Source organism: Melospiza melodia, chromosome 4, assembly GCF_035770615.1.
Source record: "Melospiza melodia melodia isolate bMelMel2 chromosome 4, bMelMel2.pri, whole genome shotgun sequence".
Classification (NCBI taxonomy): Eukaryota; Metazoa; Chordata; class Aves; order Passeriformes; family Passerellidae; genus Melospiza; species Melospiza melodia.
The window spans coordinates 59,493,417-59,509,120 of NC_086197.1; the positions used below are offsets into that span (position 1 = coordinate 59,493,417).

The following is a 15,704-nucleotide window of genomic DNA, read 5'->3' on the forward strand; positions in this document are numbered from 1 at the left end:
TTTTTCACATGTTGTCTGACAGTCATTTCTGTTTCTTTTTTAATGGAGTCCAATGGGATCATAAAACAGCAACATGCTTTCCCTAAATGCTGCCTTTATTGCTATGCTTGATAAGTGGTCATTATTTAAATTGACCTGGAATGCCTGAAGGGGCTGATTTAAAACCGCTGTACCCTTCCTATGTTTGCCATGAAACCACTGCCAAATGCTTGTTTGAGCATTTCTAAACTGAGTTTGTCAGATTTTCATTGCTCATCCTGTTGATCAGGCAGACAGAGGCATGTTTTTCCTGTCTTGCTTTCTACTAATACCACCTTTTCTCCGCATGAGTAGTGATTGTAACTGAAGGCTATTAAACCTCATTTAATTCAAATGCAGTGCAGTTCTTCAACAGTCCCACTGGGAAAGCAGGTTCAGTAACAAGTCACTGTCCTGGAGGAAGCCCTGATCCTCCAGTACCCATTCCTGGCTTGTTTAGTTGGATTTTAAGCTGGTTTTCTAAATTCATTCTGCGTTCGCAGCTGGAACTCTCTGCAGCTGTCTCTGCTAAATTACCTTTCTGTAAGGTGCAGTGCAATAGACTTGTTCCTGCACTTCAGTACCAAATTCCCATGGATCAGGCCACTAGGGAAGAGCTGGATGCTTTGAGAGTCCCCAGGATGCCTGGACTGCTCAGCACCATGGAGTTGAGAAGGGTCACAGAAGGATGATGCCTTTGGCTTGAAGCAAAAATTAAAGAGCAGATGCCAAAGAGGGTGGCATGGCCTCACCAACATCTCTATACCATACATCCAAGGTCCCACAAAGGGGTGCCCCTGACAGACATCCTGGTCGAGAGGTGGGAGCAAACACAGCTGTGTTGCCCTCTTTTTCCACTGGAAAAGGCACAGAGGCAAGCACAGCATGATGGGTTCTGTGTCCCCACACATAATACCTGCTGGCAGAGGATCCCTCCCTCAGTCACCCTCAACCCCAGATTTGGGGGTTTGGCTCACCTTACACCAGTGGTGAGGTAGAGCATTGCCCAGGATCTTTCCTACATCAGGAGCTGAGAAACAGGCTGTGGAATTCCATGGCCAGCCAGGTGTTTCCTGGAGGTGAAAGGTGTGCCAACTCTTACCCTTGATGGTTTTCCAGCACAAGGCAAAGGTCCAGATCAAGTTGTGGCTTGGAGGGTAGTGGAGAGGTGACAGCAGATTTCCACAGCTAATCCTTTTCCCTCTGTATCCCCAGCCCACTTCTCCAGCCCCACATCCCACTGCTGTGCCTACTGCTGGCTGCTGGGCATTCCTCTGGCACTCTGCTCCCAGCTCTGGGAGTGAGTGCCAGGGCTGGAACAAAGGCAGGGTGAGGGCCTGGCAGGGCTGTGCCAGTCTGTCCCACCGCCAGCCCCATCCCTGCTGCCATGGGGCTGTCTCACCATGGCAGCCCCTCTCCCCACCTTGCTGCTCTCCTGGCCGCCAGGAGGGTTTCTGCTGACTAGATGCTGGAGCTGGCAGAGGTGGCATTCAGGAAGCAGCCAGCAGGTTAATCCTCCTAATAATTTGTAGCCTGAAGGACACAGAGAACTGACATAGAAAACGTTGATGCTGTGGGTTTCTATGGCATTTAAATTTCATCCTGGTCTTGATATTTGCATATCAATTACCCAGGAAAGAAGGGGAGGAGGAAGGGCAGAGGTTATGTGGGAGCTAAGAAAACACTCAGAGCAATAGTCCAGCAAGCACAGGTCTTATTGCAAAAAAATTATGCTGACTGCCTACCAACACTTTATTTCTTTAGCAAGTCCTTCCCATCTCTTTCTGTCTTTTACTTTGCTTTTTTTCCTCCCGAATCCTCTGTAAATGGAGCATGGGCAGATTAGCTGGTTCCCCTTCATTCCTACTTGTCCAAAATGGGCAGTAAAAAGAGAAGGAAAGAGAAAGGGGGAAAAAAAAAAACCAAACTCAAAATGCCTGGAGCCATGGCTTGTGGATAAAAACCAGCTGCACATGAAAAACAGTTGATGTGGAGTTTGAGCTATTATGGCTTGGAGAATGAAACACCAACTCACCCTTCCAGAAAGATGGCAAAACCTTTAAAAAGTATTATTGAAAATAGGGATTGAGGTTGGGTTTTTATAGCAATGAATGTAGATAATTTAATGCTCTTGGATCCAGACTTGTGCACTGCCAGGCAATCCCCTGCAGCAGTGGACTTGGGGCTGACCTTTCTTCCTAAAACAAATCCCTGTCAGAAGGCATTTTGGGGCTGCTAGTCAGAGAAGTGTAGCAGTTATTGGACCTCCTGGACATCTGAAACAGCCTTAACCCTCTCGTCCCTCCCATGAACCCCACGAGAGGACTGTGAGCAGAAGCAATTCCTGCTTTCACGACCAGGTGATGAACACTTACTGGAGCACTGGTGTGGGCAGACCCATTCCCACACTGAAAGGACCAGTGCTATACACAGAGTGGCAAGGATTCAAACCTATACCAGACTACACAGTAAACAGGTTTTTCTGTGACTAATGAAGGGGTTTAGCATTATGTGCCAGGTGCAGAAGTCTACCCGAGACTGTCATGCTTTTCATAAAATGTGAAGCGCAGTGAGTAACTCCAGGATTTCTTCTTCCTCTCTTTTTCAGGTTCCTGACTGACCCTTTGCATTTTTTCCTTGTGGTGGGCAGAAATTGGGTGTTTTCCATCCACATTACATCTTCCATCTCAAGAATAGCACTGTATAATCCTTCTGTGACTTGACTTCCAATTACATTGAATTCCATAAATCCCATGAAAGTGCTCTCATTCTTATATGCACACTGGTCCAGCATAAAAAAATACTTGGCTGCAAAAAGTTAAGTGAGTCACTGGGTAAAGGGCAAGGTAAGGGCATTTTGGCTCCCTCATTTTCTCCAGTTGTTTGTAGGGTGTTGTTATGTATCATAATTCAGCTTTAACAGGAATTTGCATATCACAGAACACATGAACAGATTGCCCAGAAAGGCTTTGGAGTTGGCCTCATTGGAGACATTCAAGAACTGTCTGGACTCAATCCTGTGCAATCTGCTCTAGGATGACCCTGCTTGAGGGAAGGTGGGCCATATGACCCACTGTGGTCCCTTCCAGTCTTACCCAGTCTGTGATGCTGTGACACTGTGAATATGGAGATTTAATCAGTAATGTTTGCTTTGGGTTTTCCTTTGGTTTATTTTCAAACAGAAGACTTGGGAATCAAGTTGTTTCAAAATCTCATGAGTCCGTGAAAGGTTTTTGCTGCTCATTGGATGATGGTTGGAAGATTTTCAGAGATTTGCAAAAAAATATGGAGAAGTACAAGAGTTAACAAGGTGTTTTAATAAGAAGGATTAAAGATGTAGTACCACAACAGAGAGGAGGGTAGTGACTCAGACCCCATCCAAAATCTACTATCAGCTGTCAATTTCCATTGACTTCCATGGGCTTTGAATCAAAACCATATTTTTTATTGAAACAAATTTCTATTCCTTTCTACAAAGCTCTTTTAACATGTTTAAATGTGTGCATGGTACATCAACCTCCATTCATGGCTAGAGGAGCGAATCTTCTCCTGAAAATTACAACAGCCACAAGACCTGGATCAGCCAGATTTTCTCTGAAATCAGTAGGACTGCTAATCCAGTAGGTCCTTCATATAAATAGTAACATCACCAAATCTGACACAGTAAGGACCAGTTCTACTGCTGAGCAGAGTGTGATCCATCCAGTCCTGCCCAGAGGACACTGAAAGGATCCCTTGATGAAAACTAATTAACAAAAATAAGCATCTCTGGAGCTAAAATACAGGTGATTGTTCAGCTGGAGTTGCTGCCCTGCAGTTAGACTGCTTGGCAGAGACTGCTCCGATCCAGCCTCTCACCTTCCCACCAAACTGTGATGCTCTGGGTAGCACTCCATGCACAGCACGGAGCAGGGCATGCCCGGCTGGTGGAGGAGCAGTGAATGAAGCAGCAGGCTCAAACAGCACACGTCACACCACTTTAAATAGTCAGGCACGTCTGAAGGACTGCACCGACCCCAAGGGCCTCCTGTTAAACTGTAACAGCAGTTCTGCATACTTACACAGATGCCAGCAGACAAAATGCTGATCTTTGAACAAGCCTCTAGTTAAAAATAAGTTTGATCTTTTGAATTTTTGAGATTTTTTTAATGACAAAAGTCTAAACCAGGTGGTTCTAACTGGGTGAGGTATTTCTCCCTCCCCTCCCCACCATGATCTGCTTCTAAATTTAGCTTGGCACAGTGACTTGAAAGTGTTACTCCCAGCTCATCCTTACCCTTGGCAGGGTGCTTGGGGAGGAGATTCACCCCTCATCTCTCCTGACACGATTCAGGGGCTGGGATTTCACACTGACAGATAAGGGGAAAAGGCTTCTGCTTCCACTCCCCAGGGTTAGTTAGAATCATGCCTGTGGGGGGGGGACCTCTGCCAAAGCAGCAGGCTCCTTGCTTCAGGTTACCTCCTCAGCATCTCTGAAAAGGCGGAGGCCATGCTCCCAGGCCTGTCATCCCTGATTATTTCCTTCACACTTACTGTGACACGTCTGTTGAGGGAACATCATTACTCTTTAAAGATTTCTTATGTATAATTGAGAAATGCATACACCAGACAGGTGATCTTCACATTCTGAGCCTTTCCATCTACCTGTCCACCTACAGCCACACTGCAGGAATCATGGAATCACAGAATGGTTTGGGTTGGAAAGGGCCAAATATCATCTAGCATCTGCCCTCTGCCATGGGGAGGGACACCTTCCACAAGCCCAGGTTGTTCAAAGCTAACCTGGCCTTGAACACCTCCAGTGATGGGGCATCCACAGCTTCTCTGAGCCATTCTGTTCCAGTGCCTCACCACCCTCACAGTGAAAGGTGATGATGAACTATCAAATGACAGCTGCAAACAACTCTTGCTCTTCTTTAACTAGTGGTACACTATGAACCCAAAAGCTTATGATCCTGAAGAAATTTGGTGAGAGGTGTACATTTGCCTCCACGCAAATATGGGATTTTTTTTTCCTCTGGCAACTCAAGAGACAACTCTGACCAACAAAGGAAATAAAACTGTGCTGGAACACCTCTGAGCCCTTCTAACCTTCTGGTGAAGTGCCAGCAGCCCTGTGAAGCAGCAGACAGCAGCACCACAGTTTGTGGCGATGCACAGCTCCCCAGGAAGCATTCCCTGAGCCACTGGCTTGGGTGGACTCATGGCTGCAGGTCCCGTGGAGCCTCCAGGAGCCAGGAAAGGGGTGCAGCAGGGTATGAGTTCCCTGTGGCCCAAGCTGCAGACTGTGAGGCCTCCAACAAGTAAAACAAATTCCTCTAGGAAGAGCAAAGCTGATAGGCAAGAAAGTGCAGCTGAGTTATTCGGCTTAAGAGGACTGAGGCACATGAGCCAGGCAGCACCTCAAAGGAGTGGGATCATGCTATCAAGCTCTCAGATGTACGGATACCTAGGATGGCTTAGGGATGTCATCTCTGAGGTTATCTGGAAATTGTCCTTTATTCTCTCCAGTTTTCTATTCCATTAATCTGTTTCAGCAATACCCAACCTCCTGCTTCTGACAATGCTGTGAGTTTGTCCTGAGCACACACTCCCTCTCCTATCCCCACAGTTACACACCCACTGTGTAACCTCTCTCCTCATTTCCATTCACCGGGCACTGCTCTTCCCTCTTCCAATTTAAGCCTGAGCCTGTTTGCACTCTCTCTCTCTCCAGCTTGTGATAGCACCATTCACCTCCTTCAAAATTTTTGTTCTGCAGTTTTTCAGTCCAGATCATCTCCCTCCCTCCTGCTTCAGGGATTTCTCCAGAGTCCTCTGCTCCTGTCAGGTCTTGTCTTTTCTGCCCTATCAAGAAAACTACTCCTGCTGCTTATGGACCTCAACCTCTGCTCCCGATGCCAAATGGGTTGACAAAGCAGTGTGAGCTCTTGCACAGCTCCACCCAGACCTATCACCCTACAGCAGACTTATCACCTGGTACTGTCAACATAGAAGGAGCTATGAGTTATGAGTTGCAATGGAGATAAATTCCCCACCTGTGGCTTGTACTTTTCATTTCCCAGTCCTGCAGAATGTGACTGCTGCAACCTGTCTGTAACAGCACAAACCCTGTGTGGCTCCTTGGCAGTACATCACCGTTTTGAAGATGCAAGGCAGAAAGCCCCTGGAACATCCTTTACCTCTGTGGTCACTGCTATAAGGAGGCTCAGATGTGTGGGAACATCCCACACCATGACAGTCAGGCTGCAGGAAAAGCCCCTGAGTAGCTCACAAGTAGCCATGGGGACTCAACAGGTGCTAGAAGTCCCTGTCTAGATGCTCTCACCTGGGGGGTATTGAAAATGACAGTGGCAAGGCAAGCAAAATGCTTCCCTGTGTCATGTAACTGAAAGATGGCAAAGATCAACCTTCCTCTACCTTTTAAGGTAAAGACTTAGAGATAACACTGTCCAGTCAGATGATTGCGCACTAAATACTTTTCAGTGAGCATTTAGGTGATGATATAATCCTAGCAGCTCAAAATGTGTGTTTGAAACGCAGTACAGGAGGCACCGTGGTAGTCTTAAGACGCTGTTATGCTGGTTTTTAAAACGGAATTGTTCTTAAGTTGTCCAAGTTCAAAGTGCAGAGAATGACATATTTGTAGCATTTTGTAGCTCTTGCAACATGCTCACCTCACAGATTAGATTCAGGTGAGTAAAAAAAATGACTGCTCAGAAGTGCTCCACCCTTGCTCTCTTAATAGTCCTTCACTGACACCTAAAAAGGTAATGGTCTGGTGGGGAGCAGTGGATGTAACTGTGCCTTTTCCTACTTACAGAGCCCAAAACTGCTGTTGCAGTGTGGTGACCGATGCTATCAAACCCATCAAACCATACGGGAACTAAGCCAGAGATTGCCAATTCCCAGGAAAGAAGGGAAAACCTCTCACGTTCACATGGTTCCATGGCTCAGTTGCCAGAAAAACCGATTAAACAAGTAACGCCTTCAAAGTTGAGCAGCGCAGGGTTACTTGTGGTAAATTAAGTCCCTCGTTAGAAACCGAGCCGGGCCGGAGGAAGGCTTTGCAGCTTCACTTCCACCCTCTGTGCCTCGACAGCCCGCCCGGGCTCGGAAGCCGTAGCCTCCGGGTAGCCCGCTGTCCCGGGGGATCGCGGATCCCTCTCTCTGCCTGCGGCGTGCGTGTGCGTGCGGACGGGCGCTCTCCGCTGCAGTACCGCGCCCGGCCGCGCACCGGCAACAGCCCCCCGCGGCGGGCGGCCCCGGCGGGCGGGCGGGAGGGCCGGGCTGCGGGGCGGGGCCGGGGCGGTGCGCGGGCGCTGCGCGGCGGGCGGCGGGCGGCGCGGGGCGGCGCGGTGCGCGGCGGGCGGGCGGCGGTGCCGCGCGGGGCGCTGATGCCGCGCGGGGCCGGTCGCGCCGCGGGGCGGCGGGGCGCGCAGGGCGGGCGGCCACGGGGCGCTCGGCCATGGGGCGCGGGATGCGGCTGGCGCTGCTGCTGCTGCTGCTGCTGGGCGCCGCCGCCGCCGCTGCAGGTGGGTCGTGACCGGCCGCGCTCGGCGCTCTCCGTCCTCCGCGGGCGTGCGAGGTAGATGCGCTCCGCGTGTGCGTGTGCGGGAACGCGCGTGTGCTGGAGCGTCCGCGCCCGTGTGCCCGGGTGTGCGCACGCACGGGGAACCGTACGGGCGTGCGCGCACCGTGCTCACAGTGCGGTCTGTGTCCGCACACACGCACATACACGCGTATGCATATGTGTGCGCGCAGGCCGGGTGCGCGTGTGCCCGCACATGCGGTGCGTGTCGGTGCGCGGCGTGCGCGGGTGGCTGTGGAAGGGCAGGGGCCGGGATGCGCGTCCCCCCCGCGCCGCAGACAAAGAGGGGTCCGGCCGTACCGCGCTGTGCTGCGCGGGGCCGCCTCTGCCCGCGGAGCCGCCGGCGGGGCCGGGTGGGCTCGGGCCGGGGCTTCGGGGGATGCCGCGGAGCGCTGCGGGTGGCAGCGGCGGGGCGCTGCGGGCTCTTTGGGCGGCGGTGCCCCGAGCCGTCGGGGTGCGGAGGAGCGCGGGCAGGGTTTCCAAAGCCCCTTCCCGCAGCGTAAACACTTCGCGCTCAGAGCTGCCCGCAACGGGGTCCCGCAGCACACATGCTCGGGCATAAACAGTTTGCGTAACGCTTCCTCGGCCGGGCGCAAGCCGAGTGCCAAATTTCTTTTTGAAAAAGAAGGAAAAAACTCTGATGGGAAACAAACATTTAATGAGGCACAAGATATAAACGAAACATCACAAGGCATGTGTTGCTAAAATGCTTAAGCAGGAAGCATATGATTTTCCATGGATGTTTTCCCAGGTGAGTCATGGTACTTGCTGCATGCTCTTACTCATCACTGAAGATCCCAGCCCGGTGGCATGTACAGTAGATATAATGGGAAGATTTAGTTGGGCAGATGCATTAAGTGAAATAGAGAAAAGCACCTTTCCCAGTGCTGTGGCAGACCAGTTGTGAACTTGTGACTGCCAGCATAGAAACCTCTGCTCTCAGTTTGTCCTTTTACTGAATCCCTGTGGCAGCCAGTGTTACACTAGAAAGCTGTCACTTTTCATAACACGAAGTGCTCTGCATCAGTCATGCAACTCTTTTCCAATTCAAGTGAAAACAAACACCCTTTCAAAGGGGGTTTCCTCTCCCCCCTTTCTGCCCCTGGGACCCACGACTGTCTGCCAGCAGCATTTCTCAAACTCTGCTGAAGCCAAGGTCCCTTGCCCCAGATCTCATCCTGGCTGAGGAAGGGACCCTCAATGCCTGGCCCCAAGACAACTGCAGTCAGTGACCGTGCATGACCAGGGCTGGAGCATACCCCGAGCTGGGAGCAATCAAATGCTCTCAGGTCCCAGGGTCTGACATGGGATTTTGTAGCCAACCCCTCCCAGCTGGGCTCAGGCAGAGCCTTGTCCCTGCCCTGGGGCCATCTATGACAGCCCTACAACCAACTGCAGTCGCAGGGAAACCTCCCATTGACCAGGTCCTCCTCCACTGCATTCCTGGAGGCAGCAGCCTGGTGTGCTAAAAACAAAAGGACCTGATGAACACAAACAGTAATCTCAACCTGTCTGATGAGGCTGACTGAGCCCTGCTCTTCCTACCACTTCCCAAATCTGTTTTGCAATCCCACAAGTGAGGGAACCGCAGTAAATGTTCATCTATTTGTGTAGCAGCCAACTGCTCTGTGTTACACGTAAGCCAAAGAATCCAGGAAAGCAGCCAAAGACATAAATTAGGCCAACTACTGGCTGGCCTAACTGATAATATGATAATAGCACTTAACTTACCTACCCCACAGGAGAGCTACGTGGGTTAGTTAATGTTTATACAATGCTTTGAAAAGGATGTTCAGGAGTTGTAGGTGATATTACATTGACCTTACAGTTCTATTTGTTTACTTCTCTGGAGCAAATGTGTCCTGCACAGTAACTGTAGGTCATCTCCAACACAGCTTTACCAGCACACTGTAGGAAGCTAAGTTGACTGAGCAATTTCCCAAGACTGCTCACCCAGGGAAATCCAGAGACTGGCTTCAGAAGTGCCTTGTACTGGGTGCACAGCAAGCAGTGCTCCACAGCTGTTCTGAGGAAATGCTATAGAAAACCCGTATAGAACTTTTGTGGTAAAAATGGTTTTTATCCAGAGTGCTTCTTGAAGAGTGGGAGAAATGGGGGATTCTGTCAGGCTTGGAAGGCTTAGCACTGCTAGTGCATAACATAGCTTAATTGCAGCTATGACACTGTAGGCAAAAGCTGAATAAACCCCAGATAAAGGATTTATTGGATGCTAAACTGAAATGACCTTCAGATATAACAAAAATGCCAAGAAGAAGACATTAATTGGTGCACAAAGCTGACTGTGTATGACTGGCCTGGTGATAAAGAAGACATTATGCACCTCAGATGCTTTGACCTCCACACATCCAAGTCAACAGATTTTTTTTTTTATATTAAACAATTCCCCAAATACCGCTTTGACCTACTCTGAAAGTAATTAACAAAATGTTGGAGAGCCCCTAATCAAGCATTGCTGCACCAAGAGTTACATTGATTATATGTGAGAGTTACATACGTTTCATGGTGATTTTATTTTTCTTTGACTCTATAACTGTGGATTTTAAAATTGACAGGACTTCCAGAAAAGCTTGAACAAAAACCACAGAGCCTCAGCTGTGTGGCAGCTTGCCAGCATAATTTCAACCAAAAGTTTTTTTTCTTCCATTTACACTCACCAGCAACAGCCTTTCCAAACTTATGCCATGCTACAATTAAACACTGGGGTCAGCAGCACTTTCTGGTAGTGGGAAAACTTGGGGTGGGGATGGAGAGGTGGGAAAGGGGGTGAAGACTTGAGGTTCTTGCTGGCAGGTGATATTCTTGTGGGCTCTCACAGCCCGACCCCTGATGTGCTGCACAGTGGGCTGGGTTGTAGCAGTGCAGGCAGTCTCCTGGCCTGGTGGCAGCATGCTGCCTTGTCAGCAGCTTGCCTTTCCTCTGCTTTTCTCCACTTCCCCAGGGCCACCTGGATCCCTTTGGAGGCCTTGGGGCAAGGGTAGCCTGGCCCTGAAGCCTCAGCCCTCTCTGGTGCCCGGGGCCGGGAGGGCAGGCCGTATTCATCTCTCGCCCCATCTGCTGCCTGCTCTGCATCTCTTGATAGGCAGGCATCTTCCCAAGTGCAGGGAAACCCTGAAAGGTTTTGGGGTGGCTTTTTAACCTTTTTTAGGCGCACTGAGCTCCACAGAGGGGAGAGCTGAGCAGCAGTGCCACACTGTCCCACAGCCCCGCCCGGGCTCGGTGGGTATCCGCGGCACACGGTGTCGGTGTCGGCGGGGGCGGCATCCCGCTAGCGGGACGTGTCCGCTCTGACGGGGTGCGGTGCTCCGGCTCAGGAGCCGCCGGCAGCCCCGCTCTCTGCAGCCCCGCTCTCTTTCTGCCCCTCCGCAGGTCTGCGCGGCGTGGCGGCGGCGAGCAGTCCCTGCGACAGGGCCTGCAACCCTCGGATGGGCAACCTGGCGCACGGGCGGGCGCTGCGCACCCAGACGTCCTGCGGCCGCCGCCACGCCGAGCCCTTCTGCAGCTACAGCGAGGACTCGGAGCGGCGCTGCCGCCGGCCCCGGTGCGGCCGCTGCAGCGGGGCCCAGGCCGGGCTGGCGCACCCGCCCACCGCCATGGCCGACTCGCCTTTCCGCCTGCCCCGCACCTGGTGGCAGGCGGCCCACGATGCCCTCCGTGAGACCATCCGCCTGGACCTGGAGGCCGCCTTCTACTTCACTCACCTGATCATGGTCTTCAAGTCGCCCAGGCCAGCTGCCATGGTGCTGGAGCGCTCCCAGGACTTCGGCGAGACGTGGAAGCCTTACAAATACTTTGCTGCTAACTGCTCGGCCACCTTCGGGCTGGAGGATGACGTGAGGCAGAGAGGAGCCATTTGCACTTCCAGATATTCGAGCCCCTTCCCCTGCACTGGAGGAGAGGTAAGTGTGCCAGGGAGAGCCTCTACTCCAGCCCCTTTCTCCCTGCAATCTCTGCACCCGTGTTTACGCTTCATATTTCACTATATTTCACCGGCATCTCTTGTCATTTCACAAGGTGAATTAACGTAATTCACTCCTAGGTGATGCGGGCACCACCCTTCCTCTTGCTTTGCTGTGTTCGCAGTCCCTCTCTTTTCAAACCAATTCTCAATTCAAACCAACAAGTGCCAAAGGGAGCGCCACTCTGGACAGCTTTCTCCAGACCTTGCAGGTGTGTGGTTTTAAGGTGATGCAAATCAGTCTCACCAAAATGCAACTACCTTAAAATTAACAATCACCAGATTGACTTCTAATAGTGTCTGCCTTCACCTCGCACCGAAGTATGGTTCCCATAAACCAAGTTAGCCAGGTAACTTAAAAACTAATACCTTGTCTCTTTTCCTGTGCACACTTATGTGAAAAGAACTTGGAAAAAAAAGGAAGAAAAACATCAGATTTGCTAAGAAGAAAATTACACGTGAAAGTCGGACGATTTTCAATATCAGAAAGAGCAGATAACGAGTGATGCGTTTGTAGGCGCTACCAATAATTCTCTTACCAGTGTGCCATTCCATCCCCCGGTGCTGGGGAGATCCCCTGGGAGCCGCGGCCGTGGGATCGCCCTCCTGTGTCCCCCCACTCGCGGGGACGCATCCCCGGTCACCAGCCCTGCACTCTGCTCCCTCTAGTGGCCTAATTTAATGAACTTGCCCGAAAGCTTAATCAAATTTACAATTTCCCTCTGGCCTAACACAGAGAAAGGATAAAATCTGACAGGTGAATCAGGAGATCACTTATTTCATTGCACTTTCTGCTGAGAACTGGTTTTGAGGTAAAAGCCCGATCCTTGGAGACCAGCATTCATGTTGAGAAAAATCATGTGTTCAAACCCCTTTGCAGTCACTTGTGGTCACCTCTAGCCATGCTCTGACTAGGAAGTCACTGTCTGCACTCTCCGGGAGCTGTTTTTTCACTAAAGTGCATCTGTTAGCTGTGTCCCAGGAGGCAGCCAATGTCTTGCTCTGGGAGAAGCTATTCCATGCCTTCATCAGCTGAGAAACAAGGATCTCCAGACCTGTCAGACAGAATCCAGAGTGACTATTCCATTACAGTTTAAATCAAATGGTGAGAGAAAAGTGCTACCTTTTTTTTCTTGCCACCCTTTGCTTGTGCCCCCAAAAAGCTGCCTAAACTTCCTTTCAGAGTGCAATACATGAAGGGGCTTAGGAGAAAGGTGGGAAAAGACTTTTCAGCATGGCCTTTTCTGATAGACCAAGGGGCAACAGTTTTATACTGAAATTGATTTAGATTGGACATAAGACAATTTTTGATTATGAGGGTCATGAGGCACTGAAACAGGTTGCTCAGAGAAGCTGAGAATGGCTCATCCCAGGAAGTGTTCAAGGCCAGGTTGGGTGGGGCTTTGAGCGACCTGATCTACTGAAATATGTCTCTACCCATGTCTCTACCATCTTTGAAGGTCTTTTCCCAGACAAACAATTCTGTGGCTCTGAATCAGAGCTAACTACGAAGTAAGACCCACAAAAGGAAGGATGTATGTTCACCACTGGGAATTTCTCAGGCCCTCAGTTCTTGTGCCAGCCTCTGTGTCCCACCTGAATCATGAAGTTATGCTAGCCTGTGATGGAAGGCATGGAGAAATCCACAGCTCTTGGCCAGTCAGTGGGACTTCTCTTGGACAAGAAACCCGGGGCATTTTACAAGGCAGTATTTGCCCCACTGGTACTGGTCCCCTGTTGCACTTTTCATTGTGGTCACTGCATACCAGGGTGGTGCTGTCCCTGCACACCGGATGGGAGCTGTGCCTGGAGAGAGCCTGCACAAATCCTGACCTCAAGCTAGCTCCTCTCTGGGCTGGTGCAATCTGGGGACAGCAGAATCAAGGTCTTGTGTATAGAAACCAGTGCCTATCTGAAGAAGAAAAGTAACTTGGTGCTCTTTGGTGCATCTGCAGTAGCATGTTGCAAAGAGAGGCTGCATACTGAGCTTGCTCCTGTGGGACCTCTTCTTTTGGCATGGCTTTAGTCTGTGTTATTGCAAAGAAGCTATAAAAGTCAAGAGCATTTAATTGTTCTAAGTTTTAAACAAATACTCCATCCAAGGGGCTGGAGCTTGGAAGATTTTGCTCACATGGTACACTTCAGTTTCCTGCACTTGAACACCACTTTTTACCTGCAAAGTAATAGCAGCAGCTCTCCAGATGGCAAGCCTGCATGCTTAGCAAATATCACATTTAATTTATTACAGTGTGCTGCATTCCAGCAATTACTAGTAGCTGCCAATAGCAACATGTATCTGACCTAAAGAAACATCAGAATTTTGTGTTCTGTTTGGAGTTATGTTGTGCTTTACTCCCACTTTGGTAGCACCTAATTTCAGACATATGGAAACAGTAATTTCACTTGAAACAGTGGTTTCAAATATGCAGTCATCCAAAATGTCCATGTCTGAAGGGTATTACTCCTTACTCTGAAGGGTATTACTCATCTTCTTTAAAGCACAACTACAAATTCTGTGAGGGCCACTGGGTTTCTTTTTTAACTTTTTAGATTTTTCTTTTAACTGGGATGTAACAGCTGTAACCTGTGATCCAAGCCATGTGTCGCACTGTGTGCTGCTTTCTCACACTTCAGACATTTCAACACCACATGTGCATTTCTGGGCACTGCATTAAGGGCTTGCAGGATTTTGCAGGATGTTGGGGTCTCTCTGCATGGTGCTGTCAGCTCATTCACTGCTGTCTGTCCTCTTGGATGAGCAGTTTGGCTCAGGTGAGGCCTCAGGTGGTGGTGACTCACCCCAGATATCACTGAGTTTGGCACAGAGACAGCAGCTTGTTGGGCTGGTGGTTTCTGGTTTTACCCTGTGTAAAGAACAGGCAGTGCTGATCCACCTGCATTTCTGCTCATTGTTACAGTACCTGCAAGCCCCAGTTCAAGGCAGCAGTGTGCAGAACCCCACAGTACTCAGGGGCTTAGGGCCTTTTTTCAATGTATCACCCATCTTAATTTGGGTCAAAGGTGTATTTGCCTCACTTTCTCTTAAAAAGAAAGATCATACTTTATGCATTCTGCCCTCATCATCATGAGTCATTCCTCAGATGCCTACTTCAACTCTTACGACAAAAACCGTCCCTCATCAGAATTTGCCATGATGTTGATCTTGAGGCGATTTATGGTAGTGTAGAAAACAAGCTGCCAGGTCTCTGGGTTCATTTCAAAGACCCAGCTCTCAGAAATGCTGAAATGGCTCTGGGAGATGCCTTTCATCCTTCTGTAGCAGTGTGACTCTGGGCTTGCCCACACAGTGGTGGCACTGGGGTGCTGGAGAGCTCTGGAAGAGTGATGCTTTTGGAAGGTTCCAGTCACCTCAGCTGGGTGCCACCTCAGCACTGGGAACCAGAGAGGTAATTGTGTCACGCACCATGTGTGGCACTTGGATGGTCTATTGATAGGTAGAATCACCTCATCAGGGGCTTGGTAGGTCCCTGCTCTTCTTTGCTGCCTGTCCCTAATGCTGCCACTCCACCAGACCTGGTTATCTCTGATGTGGATGTGGCTCCAGCCTGAGGCAGGCAAGAGATGGAGGATCAACAGGCCAGGGGTGGGATTAGTAAGGAAAGGACAAATTTGGGCAGAACTGCCAAGCAAAGAGGTTGAAGGCTGTACTGATATCAGGAACACTGCACTAAAATGCCCTGGGTTTGGTCTAAATAGTTTTCTTGGTGGAAGTAAACCTGTGTTCACAGGTCAGCATGTGCCCAGAGACCTCAGGGGCTCTGTTGAGCTGAGCCCCATGCCAGGGCAGCCTGGCTGCAGTCTGACCCCATGCAAGCAAGAACCACTGTTTCAACAACCAGCAAAGTGGTCAGTGATTTCTCTGCAGGTGTACAGAAGCCAAACAAACCAACTGAGCCTCTCCTCAGTAGGCAACAGGAAAGGAGGCAGATGGTGGGTGCCCACCTCCTGCCCTGGCATCCAACCTTGGTACAGCCAGCCTGGGTTTCCAGCAAGCTTCAAGCCTCTGCCTGTTTGAGGAGTTGGATGTGCAACATTGTGAAGGAGACACATTCCCATGTCAGGGAATAATATCAAATCAGCTGCATGCAGAGAGGTCAT

At 50.2% G+C, this 15,704-nt stretch overlaps 1 protein-coding gene across 1 annotated transcript in view; it reads left to right on the forward strand.

The window, feature by feature from the left end:
• The first annotated feature begins 8,075 nt into the window (after positions 1 to 8,075).
• The window catches only part of NTN4 (netrin 4), a 47,456-nt gene continuing 39,827 nt past the window's right edge, over positions 8,076 to 15,704 (forward strand). Inside the window, exons 1-2 of the mRNA XM_063154860.1 lie at positions 8,076 to 8,360; positions 10,997 to 11,526. Of these exons, the coding sequence (XP_063010930.1) occupies positions 8,345 to 8,360; positions 10,997 to 11,526 (546 nt within the window). The 5' untranslated portion in view covers positions 8,076 to 8,344. The remainder of the gene's footprint in view (positions 8,361 to 10,996; positions 11,527 to 15,704) is intronic.